At 36.0% G+C, this 18,572-nt stretch overlaps 1 protein-coding gene across 2 annotated transcripts; it reads right to left on the bottom strand.

Annotated features, from left to right (window-relative positions):
* Window positions 1-852: 852 nt before the first annotated feature.
* On the bottom strand, window positions 853-5,681 carry LOC143536290 (MADS-box protein SOC1-like). 2 transcript variants are annotated; one of them, XM_077030323.1, is made up of 7 exons: window positions 5,473-5,681; window positions 3,057-3,135; window positions 2,912-2,973; window positions 2,395-2,494; window positions 2,237-2,278; window positions 2,101-2,149; window positions 853-1,241 (listed from the first exon to the last, which is right to left on the bottom strand). In XM_077030323.1, the coding sequence occupies exons 1-7, from the start codon at window positions 5,652-5,654 to the stop codon at window positions 1,153-1,155; spliced, it is 603 nt and encodes a 200-aa protein (XP_076886438.1). In that variant the 5' UTR covers window positions 5,655-5,681; the 3' UTR covers window positions 853-1,152. The 2 variants fall into 2 exon arrangements, with proteins under 2 accessions (XP_076886438.1, XP_076886437.1); XM_077030322.1 differs by having other exon boundaries at window positions 858-1,241; window positions 2,108-2,149.
* Between the last annotated feature and the right edge of the window lie 12,891 nt (window positions 5,682-18,572).

The raw sequence follows: 18,572 nt of genomic DNA, 5'->3' as shown, positions 1-18,572 counted from the left end.
ACATAATGTTTGTTTTTAGAGACTATACTAGGACCCGAAGTTGACCCGGGTATGCCCAATTCCTGATTTTTCAATATCCGGTCATACACGAACCCGATTCCAAAACACGACTTATGCACCTCTAGTTATGATTGGCTTTTGCTCGGTTATAGTCCGAATCGGTTGAAAATAATAAACCGGTCCCAAACCTTTGGTTCCAAACAGGTTTGGATATTCGGGTTGGTTAACTGGTTTATGTGTGCACCTCTAATCTAAGGTACTGTTATATTAGTGTTTAAAGTTTAAAGTTGTAATAAAAGGACGAAACATGACAATATTTGAAATCGTAATGGGATATAACGAGTTATTTTGACGTTAAAGACATGTATGATCAATTGTATTGTTTTCGGTCTTCGGTATTAATGAGCATTTTTATGTGTTAGTGAGCTGGTTTAAGTTACATAAAAATTATGTTTGGTAATAACAAATCATTTTAGTATTTTAAGCATGTGTATGATTAATTGTATATATTCGTGCCTTCATGGGCCCTGTTATTAGTTAATGGACTGGTTACATATAACCATTGGTACAAATAACTGAATACAAATCATTTTCGCCACCTCACCAATGCCAAGTGGAAGTTAAGCCACGTCACAATACATCCGCTAGTCATACTAGCGGATCCTAACGTGTCACCTTGAATTCTCGTCTTACAACACCGCATCCGCTAGTTTGACTAGCGGATCACCCATTTTCGAATATCCTGATATTCGAACATGCTAAACGGGAAACACTCCATTAACCGAATATAACTTAACTACATTAAATATCAGAAAAAATAGGTGACCATAAACATTTTTATCATAGATGGCTAATGGTCATATGTACAATAACTAAATAAACTTTGTTTAATAGCAAAATAATAATTAAAGGTAACTTGTGCTTTCAGCTAACAAAGTCTAATTCATTTCAAGACTTCTGCCAGATTGAAAATTTTGTTGCAAAGCAACAATTGCAAGCATAATGACATGCACATTCATCTTAATATTGTTTGTTAACATAACATAATCTCGATCGATAGATAAATATATGTACTACGTATATATGCATATACTAGATGGTTACTTTGGCCATCTTTGCTTCGTTCTTGTCTCTGGTGGTCCAATGAATAGTTCAGTTTCCACATCCGAATTCTCTCCATTTTCGACAAGGCGTATATCTACCCTTGTCTCTTCGGTTACTTGGTCTTCCGGGACTTGACACTGAAAAATGCAAGACATGAAAATTTATGTTATGGAGAAGTTTAACATTTTTTATTATAGACATTTAACCTAATCAGGGTGCTACTATACATACACCATCCCCACAAGTAGGGGTGTGTGTGTGGTGCAGCCAAACCGAAAACCAAAACTTCGATTTTTGGAGTTTTTGAAACCGTTCGGTTTTTTTCAGTTTTCGTTTTGGTTTCGATTCGATTTCGGTTTTTTCGGTTTTTGCCATTTGAGCTTAAAATTTTAGGCCGAAAAAAAAGTTGGCAAAAAATAATTAATTTAGGTATAAATAATTTTGTTAATTGTAAAATAATAGACTATTATACATTTGATAAAAAAATATTAAGAGTTACTTATTATAAAATTCGTATAAACTATATAAAAAATCAAAAATTTAGGAATTCGGTTCGGTTCGGTTTTTTCGGTTTATTTTACATGCAAAACCAAAACCGAACCGTTAGTGCGGTTTTTACAAAAAAAACATAAAACCAAACCGTCGGTTTTTGTTTCAGTTTGAATTTTTCAGTTTTTCCGGTTTCGGATCGGTTTTTTCGGTTTCTTGCTCACCCCTACCCACAAGCCACATATCACACGATCCGTATGAGATTATACTGGTCGTATGACTTTTGCATTACACACCAGTATCACATCAAGACAACTTAATCATATATAAAGTTTTTTTATATGGGTCCAAAAAACATTTTTCTCATATTGTATTAGTTGCATGATATGTGGAAAATGTTATACTGGCCGTATGAACAGCCAGTGGTGTGTGAATAAATGTCAGTGGTGTTCGTACAGCCAGTCTTTTTAAGTATGATTGTAAAATTTAATATATTAGTATACAAACTACTAACCTTCTCTGTCAGTATTGCATTTTCATCTGCTAGCAATTTCTCCTGAATATTGTCATGTATATAAAAACAATTAGACTAACCAATGAGAACATGACAACCTTACGTAAATAAAAAATTAAAAACAATTACCTTTGCCTTTAGTTGCTCAATCTGTTCATTGTAAACTTGCATCTAAAACATTAAAAAAATTGACAAAGAAATGTTAAGTCTACAATAAACAATAAAATCTATATCTAAAAGGAATGAAAAACATTTTTGGAAACAAGTAGTTAGTGTTAAATAAAAACCTTGCGCGCTCGAATAATTCGTACACTCCTTTCCAGCTGTTGTTCGATCCGAACTAGATCTTCAATGGTGCTTGATCCTAAACCTTCTCCCAAAAGCTTCCTGCATTTTGATCAATGTAAGATCAGTGTTACATCTTAACTAATGAACTTTTAATAATCATAGACATATAAATTGCATATAAGAAGTCATTATGTTATGCAATTCATAAAATTGTAAGTGGCCAAAAGGTCCATTTGACCGGTCAATGTCGATAAAATGTCTATTTGACCAACTAGTTCCCATAACGCCCACACCCTAAAACTCGTCAACCGAGCGCTTTTTTATCATTACTTAACGAGATTTTTAATTAACTAGATTCTGCCACTTGTCCAACAAAATCTCGTTGGAAGCGAGAAAAATCTTGTCAGATGTCTTTTTTTCATTTAAAACGAGCGCCCCATTGATACATGACAGAATCTGGTTGGTTAAAAATCCCGTTGAGTAATAATGAGACGATATGAAAACTTAAATTTGGACCTTTTTGCAACTTCTAGGAGTTCTACTTTCTTCGCCATGAGAGCAGTTTCATTCTTCAAATGCTGCAAATTAAGTTGAATAAAAAAAAGTCAAAGAATAGATTAAGTTGGTTAATATATAGATAATATGTTTTAAGTTTATAAACCTGAACATCTTCTACGCTTGAAGTATCTGTTTGAGTATCTTTTACTTGACTTCTATATCTTTCTATAGTCTCCTTCATGCTGATTGGATTCAAAAACCATCAAAGTATACAAAATGTTTAAGTTTTATTGGGAATAAATAATAATTGTAGCATGATATTGTTTTAAGAATATATTATGTATGTAAAGAAGTATTTGAAGGTTATAATATGATCATATATGTAAATCTTAACTGAAAAGAGTTTAGACATGCGTTTGGACTATGGACTATAGATTTAAGACTACGGAGGCTTATGGGTCGGCCCTTATTCTCTTTTATTTAAGCTTATTATGAGTTTTCTTATTCTCTAAGTTAGAACCCTTAATTAGTCTCTATACATTGTAATCTTTGCATTTGTAATTCAGAGAGAGAGAGAGAGAGAGAGAGAGAGAGAGAGAGAGAGAGAGAGAAATAAAACATATCCAGGTTGCAGCTGATGGACGTAGGTCAAATCCAGACCAAACCACGTAAATTCTCGTGTTCTTATTTTCTTTAGTTTGTTTTTGTATTGTGTTTGTTTGCAGCCCAATCCTATCAATATTTGTGCTTGTTTAACACTTTATGAGAAATTTGTTATTCAATAAGGTCATGTGTAACGGTTAATGCTTCTTAATGGACATTTTTCGCCACATCAACATCATCACAGTTTTTAGTAAATTTTAGTAAAAATAAAAATAAAAACATGTGTAATGATCATTTAATCATTACCACTTAAATACACATATAAGCTTTATTGTATAAAACTATAAATACTCAAGCCCTTATAAGTTAAAGCGCCCCATAAAGCCCCCGGATGGTGTAGGGGCTTTGTAAATTCCTTTCTTACTTTTGTTTTATTCTCTTTTGGGCTTCCCAGTTTTGGTTCCTGATGGGCTGAACCTTGGGTCTGGTTTAGAAAATACAGCAGTTTGGTATAGAGGTTTTATCCGTCTCTATAATGACTCATTACGCATGACCTGAATAATTAAAGTTTTCTAACCCTCGATTTAAAATGAGGTTTCTTGATTAAAAATCCACTTTTTTTATAAAAAATAAAAATAAAAATAAAAATTTCCCAAGAAAAACCAAGTTAATTAAGCTTTGTCTACTAGATTCTCTACAACCAAGGTTCCTTGAATGGTCAGCAACTTGCAACCACTAAAAAGTGATATGTTTGTAAGGGTAGTTAGGGAACCAAAAACTAAAAGAGAGCTTTATAATTATTCACAAAGATTAAATTAGTTTAAATTAACCACAACATTTTAAACTAATTCACTCATATCATATAAAGTCCCTCTTAAGGTTTCATGTACTTGTTTTTTACAATTTTGTTTTTTAGTTTTTAAGAAAAAACACATGATACAACTACTGGTATTCTTTACTGCCAAAAAAACAAATATCATAAATGTTGTATTATAAAAGTGATAAAAAAAGATACAAATGTACAGTAGTCATAAATTGATACTTTTTATGGTAAGCTGAGAAAAGCAAATTAAAGCTGTGACATGCTTGATAATATATTAAACAGACTATTTCAAGTTAAGTGATCAAAAGAGACCAGACATGAGTCAATCAGTTTGAAGATTATGAGAGACAATTTTTTTATTATTAAATATTAATTTACATGTATTTTTCTTTTTTTATTATCTATTAAAGGCTAAAAATATAAATCCACTCACTACAACAGCTTACCTCAATCCCTAGTTTTATGTAATGAATCTTCAATTTGTTTAATTTAAAATTATGTATTGGTAGAAACATTGGAAGGTGACAAAGTTTTCCACCTTTCTCAAGGTATTAGAGCAATTATTTTGTTATAATTATATAACCAATAAAAGTTTCTAGCAAAATTAATATTAAACAATCTCCCCTAACTCTTGGTTGTCTTGTTTAGGTTCTGTCTCAAGATCAAGTTAACCACACTCTAGTGTTGATTATTGCATCATAATATATAATATTTAAAAAAAATACTGAATTATAAGGGATTATGGAAGACAAAATTCCTAAAACTAAATTAATAAAAAGGATAATAAGGAGCATATTATAATCAAGAAAAGATCAAAATCTTGATTTTCTTTTCAACTTTTTAGTTTAAGATTGTGGTGTATGTAAGTATATGTACACATATATACATTGAGTAGATAATTTAAAAAAAAAGTAACTGAAATCCATAAAATGAAGAAAAATTAAAATTATATTCTAAGAAAATATCAAAATCTTGATTTTCTTTTCATTTATTTACTTTAAAATTGTTATGTGTTATTTAGTATATCACATATATATACATTGAGTATATAATCTCTTTTTTTTAAATGGAAGTTAAAATCAATAAAAGGAAAAGAACCCAAGTATCAAAATCAAGAAATTAAATATGAAAACTGAGTTAAACAAAATGAAACCTTGAGCTTGCAAATTCATAAAGTTTGCCTCTTGGAGAGAAGATGATCAAAGCAACTTCAGCATCACAAAGCACAGAAAGTTCAAAAGCTTTTTTCAGCAAACCATTTCTTCTTTTAGAGAAGGTCACTTGTCTACTTGTAGCATTCTCAATTCTCCTCATTTGAGTCTTGCCTCTCACCATCTTCAATATATCCTATATAAAAATGAAGTAGTTTTAAGACCACATGTTCAAGTCAACTAATATGGGTGAGAACCCATATTATGAAGGGTGTTCATCGGTTCGGTTTTCGGGTTATTCGGTTAGAACTTTATGTGATCAGTTGATTTCAAGATCTATGAAACAAACACTAGACTCAAAAACCATATCAAATCTTGAATCAAGATAGTTTTTTTATTATTATTATTAATACCAAAAATAGATAAGTTATTTAGCTAAATATGTCAAGTATTGCAAGAAGATGTTGTTCAAGAAAGAAACTTAACCTTACAAAAGAGGCAAAAACTTAGAAGAAACCCAGGGAAAGGTTGTTCTTTCTTTCTTTAGATGTGAGAGAGAGAGAGAGAGAGAGAGAGTATGAATTGTGAAGAAATTAAAGATGTATTGTATTGTATGAAATAAGGGAGAAAATGGGTAGATGAACTTTAAATAAAATAAGTTATAAAGGAGTCTTGTTTCTTTATTGACTTGTAAGTTATGGAGTGGAACATGTAATTGCAAGTTGGTTGATGGATTTTTGGATTGGAAAAGTGTAACCCTAAAATTAGAAAACAGGTAACCCTAGAGGTACAGGGGTAGGCCTAAATTTGCCATTGGTTAAGGTAGATTTGAGATGACTTGTAAGTTAGTTGAGTCTCCTTTTAGGCTGAGGGGTGTGGGGGGCTTTAATGGGGGCTCCAACCAATAATATTATGACGTGTGGAAGAGAGAGAAACTGGATAAGGGGGGTGTTGGAGCCCCCGTTAGAGCCCCTGGCCCTGGTGTGGAGGGGCTCCAGCAGGGGCTCCAGCGAATTTTTTTTTATTTTTTTATAAATATATTCAAACAACGTATTATTAAAAAAACTCATAAATTATTAAAAAAAACACACATTAATAAAAAAAACACATTAATATCTAAAAATAAAATAAAAATTAAAGTACTAAAAAAAACATTCTTCTTATTCTTCGGCTTGGTCTTCTTCGATCAACCTCTTTCGGATACGTTCCTTTTGTTTTTCCATTAGCATTTGATCGACCGGATTTAGGTTACTGAAGTCTCTAGTAAGAAAGTCCAAATCTCTCATTTGACTTTTTTCCTTTTTGTCATTAGAGACCATCTCCATGGTTTTGTTGAATTTATTGAGGGATTCAACAAGATTGGCGATGTTTACGGCTTCCCCCTCAGCCGGTTTTTTCCCCTTGGCGTCCCTTCCCAATGGCCGCCTCCTCGGCGGTGAAGACGTTTCCTCCTCCGCAATGTTTAGGTCGAATCCAACGCGGCAATCCGACCCGGTTGAAGTGCTATACGCTCCAGACGAACTAGTTTTAGTCCGTTTCGGCCCAACTTCCGCATCAACGTCCGGCGCCACCAGCTCAACCCACTTGGAACACCTTTTCAACCTCTCCCACAACTTTAAATCGTCCCAGGTCTTCACCATCCCATACCTCCGCAAACACTCCTGCTTCCACTCTTCGACCGTGAAATTGTAAACCGCCAAATCATCACTGCCACTTGGTCTCATACGACCGCTGTTCCTGTTGAAAAGATTAGTAAACAAGCCGACAAATTTTCTGATTTCGGACCGCCGACCCGAAATCATATCGGCGTTCCGCTCTGTACTCCCAACGAGCATGTAGAACGTCTCTCTAACCTTTGTCCAAAAAATCTTGCTCTTTTGGTATTCGGCTGCAAAATGAATAAATAAATTAGATTTCCATTTAACTTTTTTATTTAACTTTTTTATTAAAAATCATTTTTAAAAACGTTAAAACAATTACCGCAACGCCGATCCTCAGAAATTACTATCCAAGCCCGACACAAGGCTTCCTTCTCATCCGATGACCACGGAGTGGCTTTCCGTTTCGTCCTCGGAGTCGAAGCCGGTCCCGACCCGTCCGTTGCAAGTTGTTTTTTCCGATGGACGCGTCTTTTTGGTCCCGTAGCTTCACCGTGTGATTCTTGTGTCTCCGGAACAACAAAGTTAGGAGACGGTTGTGTGTTGGATGGTTGAAAGCCGGATGATTCTTGCGGCTCCGAATAAAACATCGGTTGGTGCGGTGACGACCATAAATCGTCGTCAATATAATCTGAATCAAGATTTGGGTACCAATTTCCAGCCATTTTTTTTAAAAAAAGTTGAGAAGATGAATTGATTTTGGGTGAAGGTTTGAAGTTGTGGTATAAAAATGGGATGAAATGGGGTATTATATAGGAAAAAAATTTTTTTTTTTAATTTAATAAGAGCCCAACGGCTCTTTTTCTAAAATTCAACAAGCTCATCTCTCTCTCTTCTCCCGCTAACAGGCTCACGCCTGCATGTTTTTTCGCGCTAGCGCCCCGGTGGTGTGGTGTTAGCGCCTGGGGGCGCGAGCAGAGGGGCTCTAGCGCCCCCGTTGAAGCCCCACACCCCTCAGCCTTACGGGTGTGTACCACAAAAAAGCACTTTCCATTTTTTATGGTAACAAGATTTGTTACTAAAGAGTTCAAGTACTATTTGTTTTGTTAAAAAGAAAGTAAAAAATACATTATGCTATTCAACAAATCTTTTTAGTTCACCATTCTAACTATACATATTTCTTTTCTTAATTTCATCATTTGTGTTCTTCAAATATTGTACGATGAATTGTAATTAAAAGGTAAAACATTACATTGTGTCGTTACACAAATAACTATTGCCAATGGATTGAATCCGTCAATGATTAGAAAAAGAATCTAGTGAAAAGACTCAAAAAATACATATAAAGGTTAAAAACAAAAAATCAGCATATATTCTTAGGTGATAACCTACGGATGCCATATCCGAAGAAAACTAACAATCAACTAAAAGAATGTCGGATTGATATGAATAAATCTGGTGAACCAAATACTTAGATAGTCTAATATCTTATTACTAGTTTAATCCTCCCGTATTACGGGAGTTTATTCAAATTTTTGTTTTAATCGTTTTGCTATTTTATGATGATCTATTTTATTTTTTAACGTAGTTTAGTTTTAATTTAATATGTGTATATTAGTTTGTTATTATAATTTTTTAGCGTTTTATTCTTTTCAATTGAGATGTGTAGGTTTTTTAGATTTTTAATGAACAAACATTAACGGACACGAGCATGTTGATTTTTTTTAAATGAGCAAACATGAACACAAATATTTGTCTAATGAAAAAGGGGATGTTAATGTAGTTGACAATGGTGGGTAGTATCGGAAGTTAACCAGCGATGAAGATGATAGAGCAGCAACAGAGAACATGTATAGGAGATAAATTAAATTAGGGTTTAATGATAGTGTTTACCAATAAATGAGATCTTATAACTCATTTAAAGACTATCCGAGTTTGGTAAGACCCATAACCCGTGTAAATTACTGTTATTTCTCAAATAATGAGATGTTAACCCGTATAGGAGTTATCCAGGTTTGGTGAGACCCATGACCCGTAAAATTTATTGTTTGATTATGAAAGAGTTTCATAAATATATGAGATGTTATAACCCATTTAAAGACTATCCGGGTTTGGTAAGACCCATACCCGTGAATTCGGGTCAAATAAATGAGAAGCTTCCATTTAGAAATCAAGCAATCTGAATCTGGTGGCTCTAGAGAATGGGGGATTAACCCGAGATCGACACATAGGATTTCATGGTAGGGAATTATATAGATAGTTAGATTTAGAGAAACTTATATAAAGATTATATAACTCAAATATTAATAAATTAAAAGTATTATTATAACATGTTAGCGAACTTAAATTTCTTCATCCAAATTAAACATGTTTGACTCTTAACATGTCTCTCCTTATTTCCACCTTTATATGTAAAATCGTAAAACACATGAATAGTGGATTTCATTAAATCAACAGTTTATTTAGTTATATAATTCAATTTTAATTTTAAGATATGACTTCGTTGTAAAACTTAGTCTATCTTATCATAAGATGTCATGATGCAATGTTTATTGGTTCACAAATGTTAGTTTTTGTTTCAAAAAGTGTTCCAGTTTGCACTACTAGAAAAAGAGATGTTTTTCTATAATTGAATTCATAGGAAATTTATTGAAAAATCCAGTTTCTAACAGTTTTCCAACAAAAAGTTGCGTTGGAAAAACACATGCTTGAAAATCGTTTTCAACCATTTTCCAACAACTTTTCTTACAAAATTGCTACAAAAACATCTGGTTGTAAACTTTCTACAACTTTCTTACAAAAACTATTTTCATTTAACATCCTACTATACTATTAAACCAAATTAGTTTGCCTCCATATGCCCCTTTCCTATTGAAAGATTACATTTCATTCCAAAATTATCTTGCACTTCTCTATTTTTCTTACCATTTAAAAATAAATTCTATTCCTAATAATTAAAATACTTAATGTATTCATTTAAGTCAATAATAATACCGGTTTCCAAGTTTCAATTCTTTCAACTTCATTACACCATTTCCTTCATACTCAACCTTACCTAATCAACAAAATCCTCCATACAATCGGCTATTATTTTATGTCAATCGGACAATGATTTGATTAGATCCGACATATTCAATTGACATCGTCGTTCGTCTAAATAAGGGCAATCGACAATAAACGGAATACTCAATTACATCCCGGAAATGATTTCCGTCAATCGATGAGTAGATCCATGCCGACTTTTAATCAGATCTTCATTTCGATGGTTGTTTTACCGTCAATCGATGTTTTTTCTGGTTAGTATTTTATATTGTTAGGATAATATGTTAACTATCCTATGTTAGTATTTTATACTGTTAGGATAACATTTAATTCTTAATTTTAATTGTTAATGTTAATTGATATTTTTAATTGATAATTCCTATGTTTCCTATGGTTAATAATTAATGTATAATTCATTCCAGATTTCAATTACATTATATGTTAAATGTTAAATTTTTAATTTTTAATGTGTCATTGATTCCAATTTTCAATTATGGTATTTGTTAAATTTTTAATGTGTAATTGATTTCAAATTACAATTATAGTATTTTGATTTTTATTGATTCATATCATTAATAATACCTAACAATTTTTCAAAATCAGAATTTGAATTCGTAGTTAACTTAATGTCTAATTTTGTAAACATTAATTATAATATAATTGAATTTATATCAATTTGAATTCGTAGTCAACTTAATGTCTAATTTTGTAAACATTATTATAATATAATTGAATTTATATCAGTTATGACTTATGAGTTATTATGATTTTGTTAAAAATAAATCCCTAATTACATTCTGCAAATTTACTATATATATTAATCAGTTATTATACAAATCCCTAATATATTCTTTAATTTTACTATATTTATTAGTAGCAAAATTAATGTTTATATCAATATCAATTAAATTTTTTGAAATCCCTGATTGTACTCCCTAAATTAATTGTATTTAGACATTTCCTTTTTTTTAACAATTCAAACTTTCTAACAAATACTGTTTATCTATATATACTATAACCAGAATAAAGAGATTCACACACTTCTCACTTACTTACTGTAACATCCTACTTTCGGTTATATTAATAAAATAAACTTCGTCTATTTTATAGTGGGTCGTTATCGGTTTAGATAAATAGAATATGAGTTGGGCTAGTGTTGGGTAAATGAATATGGGTTATGGACTTGGGGTATGAAAGAAGAAGGAAATACCATGGGCTTAAGCCCATGACCCCTAAATATAAGTACCACTAATCATCACTTAATTCCTCATTCTACACATATTCCATACACCACCCAAAACACACACTTAAGATCTCTCTCTAGTTCTTCCATTTTCTCTAGCCGAAACCAAGAAGGAAACCGAGCACCGACCCGAGGTAATGATGGTTTAATATTGTATGAGCTAAACCCGTTAGATATAGTCACAAAACGACGAGCCGACACCGTTAAACCATTTAAGTCACGAGATCCGGGTGGAATCGGGTATAAACCGAACCTATGATGAGCTTAGGGGTCACCCTAGCTCAGATCTGGATCGAACGAGACGAAAAACGGTGAAAAACGAGTTAAAACCCAATTTTCCGACGTGTTCGCGGTTTTCCGGCGGCTTTCCGGCATTGGCGGCGCCGGAAAAGTTAATACGAGGTTAGGGGTGTCAGGGAATGTTCTGACATTCCCTGACCTAGCCCTAGTTCGCTAGGGAGTAATTGACGAATTAGAAGCAATTCGCTACCTGATTCGCTAAGGAAAGAATAACGAACTAGCCTTAGTTCGCGTCCAGAGTCGTTAAGGAAAAGATAACGAATTAACCCCCGATTCGTTATAGCCATTCGTCAAGGAGATAACGAATTAGAAGGTCCAATTCGTTACCTGGACTGATTCGTTAAAGGACCAGTTCGTTAGAGGGTTCAATTCGCTACAATGACCAGTTCGCTAAGATAAGCCAATCCGTTATGAACCAGTAACGAATTAGAAGTTTAATGGAATGACAAAAACAGTCCCTGGACTTAGAAAAGAATGGATTAATGCAAAGAAGTCCTTAAACTTTTTAAGTTAGCTAATTAAATAATGATTCAAACTTCTAATGGAAAATGTGTTACGACAGTTAATGGAAATAAAATTTTTCCAAGCTGACCTGGCAGCTCGACCCCAGCCAGGGGCTCTGCCCCTTGGACCCTGCTAGGGGCTGCCGCCCCTAGACCCCGCTGCCAGGGGCACTGCCCCCGGACCCCCGTTCGTTGTGAGTAGTAGCTAAGACTAGAAAGATGATATGAGTAGTGATAATTAATTGATACATGTAAATATTATACAGTTAGTCGTGCACAGCTCAAGAAGGGAATAACGATTAACGGAGAGCGTAACAGGATCCAGGTGAGTTTCTAGCCCCATTTATGTGTTATGTTTCGGGGATGTGTGCATACTCAATATGTTTGTTAATACGCTTATCCTAAGAGATAACTGTATGCCTTATGTGAATAATGTGAAATGTATGAATGATTGCTTGATGGTACGTGAACGATCTTCGGATATTGCACGTACTGTCAGGTTGTAATGCTATATATAAGGTAAGTATGATATGTATGCTTATGTGTATGAACGTGATAAAGTTAATAAAAGAAGGAAATGATGGTTGTATGGTTGTATGGTTACGAAAAGGGTACCGAGCCCTAATAATACTCGAGGTATGATGTATGGTTGTATGGTAACGAAGAGGGAATCGAACCCTACTAATATTCGAGAACTAGGGAACCGAACCCTACTAATATTCGAGGAAAGAGGGTACCGAGCCCTAATAATACTCGAGGAAAGAGGGTACCTGTTGGGTTCGTAGGCCTTGTTGGCCCGGTTTATTATATGAAGTCAAAAGAGGAGACGGGTGTGGGCGGTCGGGCCCAAGCCCGGCCCGGTTTAGATTTCTTGCATAATAATTTACTAACCCTAGTTCAGTCTCTATATAAACAACATTATGTACTTGTAATATTTGTCACTCAATAAAGATATACCTAGTTGCCACCCGTGGACGTAGGTCAGTTTAGACCGAACCACGTTAAATCCTCGTGTTCGTTTACTGCTTTCGTGTGTCGTGTTCAGTTTCGTGTGTGCGTTTAATCCTAACAAGTGGTATCTAGAGCTTAGGTTCAGATCACGCGAAGAACACGTTGAACCAGCCGAGTCGCCGCCAAATCATCCAGCCGCCGCCACCCTACTGCGCTAGGGTTCCGCCGCTGCTACGGTTTTCTGATTGTCGTTAGGGTATACGCCGCCGCCGCCACCCTACTGCGCTAGAGTTCCGCCGCCGCCGTCGCCGTACGACTCTCGCCGCCACAACAGCCGCTGTCGCGCTCGTTGTAGTTGTTGGGTTCTGTTTTTTTTCGAAAGCAATTATCCATAGCATCATGCATCTCTGCAAGAAATAGCAAGAGTTTGAATATAAGGTTTTTTTGTCTTTTTTGTTGGGAAGAAAGTGGCGTGACCACTCTTTGACCAGAAGCTTAATTTCTTGGCTTGGAGCATTTGTTCACCAAAATTTGGTGTTTGTTCTTTTTTTTTTTTGGCCGTAACTAGGGCAGTGGCCCAAGTTAACATATTTTTGGAAGCCTAAAAATATATATTTGGAACAGCAGCTCACATTTATTTCTGATCAGCTCCGGTGAAGCATAGTACGAGACATGAAAGTTTGAATCAAGATCCTATTTTTGTTGAAAAACAGTTGTCAAGTCAGAAGAAGCGTTAAAGAAACGGATAACCAGTTGCCAACCGCGTTTGTCAGGTTTTATCGTTTCAGTTTAAAATTTCAGTTTCTGATTTACAGTTCGTATTTCCGCTGTGGTTTAAATAGGTTGATTTTTAACAGAGTTCAGTAGAACAGTCGTTAAGTTCAGGCTCGTGTTGCTGTGTCTGTCTCTGTTTTATCCAGTTTTTCGTTTTAGTCATTGCCATGGCAGAAGACGGAAAGGTTTCGATACAGAAGTTTGACGGACAGAAGTTCGGTTGGTGGAAGATGCAGATTGAGACACTACTTTGTCAGAAAGACTTGGATGTAGTGTTTGAGGATGAAAAACCAGAAAAGTTGTCAGAAGCAGATTGGAAGAAGTTAGACAAGAAAGCTAGGGCTTGTATTACATTGTCGTTGTCGGAAGATGTGGCGTTTAACGTCATGAAAGAAACCACAGCCCGTGGTATGATGGACGCACTATCCAACATGTAAGAGAAGCCTTCGGCAGCGAATAAAGTCTATCTTATCCGAGAGCTAGTGACAACAAGAATGAAAGAGGGTGGGTCAGTTACAACTCATATCAATAATCTTAATTCGATCTTGTCCCGCTTAGTGTCAGTTGACATTAAGTTTGATGATGAAGTTCAAGGCCTCTTGTTATTATCCTCTTTGCCCGACAGTTGGTCGCAAACAGTGACTGCAGTTTGTAGTTCGTCTACAAATATTACTTTCGATGGGATTCGAGATCTGATTCTGGGAGAAGATTCAAGACGCAGAAGTTCAGGTGAATCATCAGGCAATATGCTAGTCACAGAAGGTAGAGGCAGGAGAAAACAGCGAGGCAGTGGGAGCAAGAAGAGGAGTCAGTCTAAGACTCGTAAGGATATTGAATGTTGGGGTTGTAAAGAGAAAGGACACTTCAGGAATCAGTGTCCGAATGGTAAGAAAGAGGTGAACGTTACAGAAGACGACACAGATGACGGGGTCAGTAGTGATGAGGCTTTGGTTTGTAGTGTTGAGAGTAGCGTTGATGCTTGGGTGATGGATTCTGGTGCATCGTTTCATGCCACTCACTGTAGTGAAACGATGAAGAATCTTAAATTTGGGGATTTTGGAAAGGTTCGACTAGCGAATGATGATATTTTAGAGGTTACGGGTATGGGAGACGTTGATTTGATAACTTCAGCCGGTACTTCTTGGACTTTGAAAGACGTGAGGGTTATTCCAAGTTTGAAGAAACGTTTGATTTCAGTTGGGCAGTTGGATGACCAAGGGCACGATGTTAAGTTCGGGAATGGGCAGTGGAAAGTAGTCAAAGGGAATCTCGTGGTTGCTCGTGGCAAGAAAATGGGTTCGTTGTATATGGTCGATATGTCACCGAAAGGAGTGGATCCAGTTTTGGTGAAAGACAAAATCCGGTTCACAGAATCTCGTGGGCAGAAGAAGGTTCGTTTTGCAAGTAACAAACCCAGAGCCAAAGTGAAGATTCAGGATGAACGAGCTAGGAAGGTTAAATCAGTTGGGGGACATCGTGACAATGGGAGCACAGGTCGTGTTTCAGTTACAGTTCCAGGTCGACAGTGGATTAAGAAAACCAGTATTCCAGCTGTAAAAGTCTCTCCAATGAATTACTTGCTGAATATGGAGAGTGTTTGTTCTCAGGTTATCTCAGGATCCGGTAGTTCGTTACAGTGGGAGCCGGTAGGGACAGAGAATGGGTCAGGGGTAGTTTCAGCCGTGACTGACGTGTTGGAGCTCCGGGGAGCTTCAACGGGCCTTCAGGTTAATTGATGAGAAGGCGGTGGCAACTAGAAGAAGTTTAATGTTCAGATTACAGAAGTACAATCAGGAGTGCAGACGAGAGTACTCAAGGCCTCCGAGTGGGAGATTGTTGGGTTCGTAGGCCTTGTTGGCCCGGTTTATTATATGAAGTCAAAAGAGGAGACGGGTGTGGGCGGTCGGGCCCAAGCCCGGCCCGGTTTAGATTTCTTGCATAATAATTTACTAACCCTAGTTCTGTCTCTATATAAACAACATTATGTACTTGTAATATTTGTCACTCAATAAAGATATACCTAGTTGCCACCCGTGGACGTAGGTCAGTTTAGACCGAACCACGTTAAATCCTCGTGTTCGTTTACTGCTTTCGTGTGTCGTGTTCAGTTTCGTGTGTGCGTTTAATCCTAACAGTACCGAGCCCTAATAATACTCGAGGAAGGAGGGTACCGAGCCCTAATAATACTCGAGGAATGTAGGGCGTAATGCTCTTTATAACGTAAGATATGAAAGCAAGTTAGTACAAAAGAAAGTATGAAAGTATGATTGAAAGAATATACGTTTATGTGTATTGTATAATGTTTGATTAACTAGAACTCACTCAGCGTAGCTGACTTTTAGTATGCACGCAGGTGAGTAGGATGAGGCAGCTCGCTTGAGGAGACACGTGGCATTGAATAAGAGGCTGGCATCAGAAGGCCCAAGACGTGATATGTTTTAATTACTTTGTTTTTGAAAGACAAGTTGTTTGTTTAAGACAAGTTTTGGATTGTTACGAAATGTTTTATGAAAGTTTTTAATGTTTCGCGAATGTTTTAATTAACTCTGATATTTAGAACTGCGTTTATGAGTAAATCCAACACGAAAGTAGGGCTACCGGTAACGGGGCCTTACAACACCTCAAACCGACTGCTGCATATCATGGGTCGGCGTTACCTGCAACTTCGTCGGCAGAGTTGTCAACGTCTCCCTCTCTGGCCTCATCTCCGGTGACGATTTCATCCTCGACACGTCACTCTCCGGTACTCTCTCTCTCTCCTTCTCTCTATAACCTCACATTTCTACAACTACTTGATCTCAGCAACCTTAAATATTTATCGGGTCGGATCCCACCGGAGTTCGGCCAACGTTCACGTCTCACCCACTTGTTTCTTGACTCCAATAAACTCTCCGGCGACGTTGGATTACTATTCAATCTCGAAAAGCTTTATATTAATAATAATCGAATTAGTGGGAAAATCCCGCCAGAGATTTTTACATTTTTTAAATCGTTATCGGAGATTGGTTTGTCCGGGAATGAGTTTTCCGACGTCGATTGGGGAGATGGGTTTGATAACAAAACTTGTTTTTGACAACTAGGACGACACATCAGCTTTTACCTAACGGAGTTAGTACTCCGTTAGTCGCGAACCAGTGGAATCAGCTCGAACCCAACCAGGGGCTCAGCCCCTTGGACCCTGCTAGGGGCTGCCACCCCTAGACCCCGCTGCCAGGGGCGCTGCCCCCGGACCCCCGTCCATTGAGGGTTATAATTAGAATAGAAACGTGATATGAGATAGAATAGTTAATTGATACATGTAAATATTATACAGTTAGCCGTGCACAGCTCAAGAAAGGAATTACCATTAACGGTGAACGTAACCGACTTCAGGTGAGTTTCTAGCCCCATTCCTTTTTATGTTTTCGGGGCTGTGTGCATACTCGATGTGATTAGTTAATACACTTATCCTAAGTGATAAGTGTATGCCATATATGTATTATGTGAAATGTATGAATGGTTTCTTGTCGATACATGAACGATCTTCGGAATTGCATGTATTGCCAGGAAATGGTTGATGTTATATGTATGTTGTAAGATGAAGAATAAATGATGTATGTATGAAACTTATGATTATGTATATAGAAAAGTATGTTAAAAATGTATGGAAGAAAGGGTACCGAACCCTAATAATATCCGAGGATGAAGGGCACCGGACCCTAATAATATCCGATGATGAAGGGCACCAGACCCTAATAATATCCGAGGATGGAGGGCACCGGACCCTAACAATATCCGAGGTATGTAGGGTGAATGCTCTTTATAACGTACGGTTAGGTATGTATGTGTATGAAAGATTGATGGACAGGTTAAGTGTGTAATGCGTACCTACGGGCACGTGTATGTGTATGTAAAGTAAGTTATGTGATTAACTAGAACTCACTCAGCGTAGCTGACTTTTAGTATGCACGCAGGTGAGTAGAATGAGACGGCTGGCTTGAGCGATGGCACATGGCAGAAGAATAAGAGTCTGGCATCTGAAGACTTAAAGACGTTTTAGTATTTATAATCGAATGGAAAGACAATATGTTTTATTATGACAAGTTATGGATTTATATGTAATGTTTATTGAATGTTTTAATGTTTCGCAAATGTTTTAATTAGCTCTTATATTTAGAACTGCGTTTATGAGTAAATCCAACACCAAAGTAGGGCTACCGGTAACGGGGCCTTACACTTACTCTTCGATTCATATTTGTATCATTGTCAAGGTTTTTCATTTTCTTTCATACGGATAATTTTTTTTAACTCATCTAAAAGTTAATTAATGAATCTTGAATCTTTGCTTGAATTTTTTATTTGTTACATAACAACATGGAAGCATAATAAACATTACCATGTTCAACGGCTTGGATGTTTCGAACAACGATTGTGTACTGAAGGTTCGTATACTCAGACTATGCAGTTTGAAGGATAACAATAAACCAGGAGAGGACTGGACCATAGAAATGATTTTACAAGATGATATGGTATTATTATATACAACTATAATTGTTTATATTTCTTCCTCATTATATAAAATTAATTGTTATAATGTTTGTCTTATTAATAATGTAACAGGGTCATAGAATGCAGGCATATGTAAGGAAAGCTTGCATACCGTAACATGATGTTTGGCTAGCTGAGAATCGGTCATTGATTGTTCGAAAACC

Source organism: Bidens hawaiensis, unplaced genomic scaffold (genome assembly GCF_021521415.1).
Source record: "Bidens hawaiensis isolate Kalapana, Puna unplaced genomic scaffold, B.hawaiensis_p1.1 tig00010780_1, whole genome shotgun sequence".
Taxonomy (NCBI): Eukaryota; Viridiplantae; Streptophyta; class Magnoliopsida; order Asterales; family Asteraceae; genus Bidens; species Bidens hawaiensis.
Note: the sequence above shows the minus strand (reverse complement) of the source record. Positions and strands in the feature narration are given on the sequence as shown.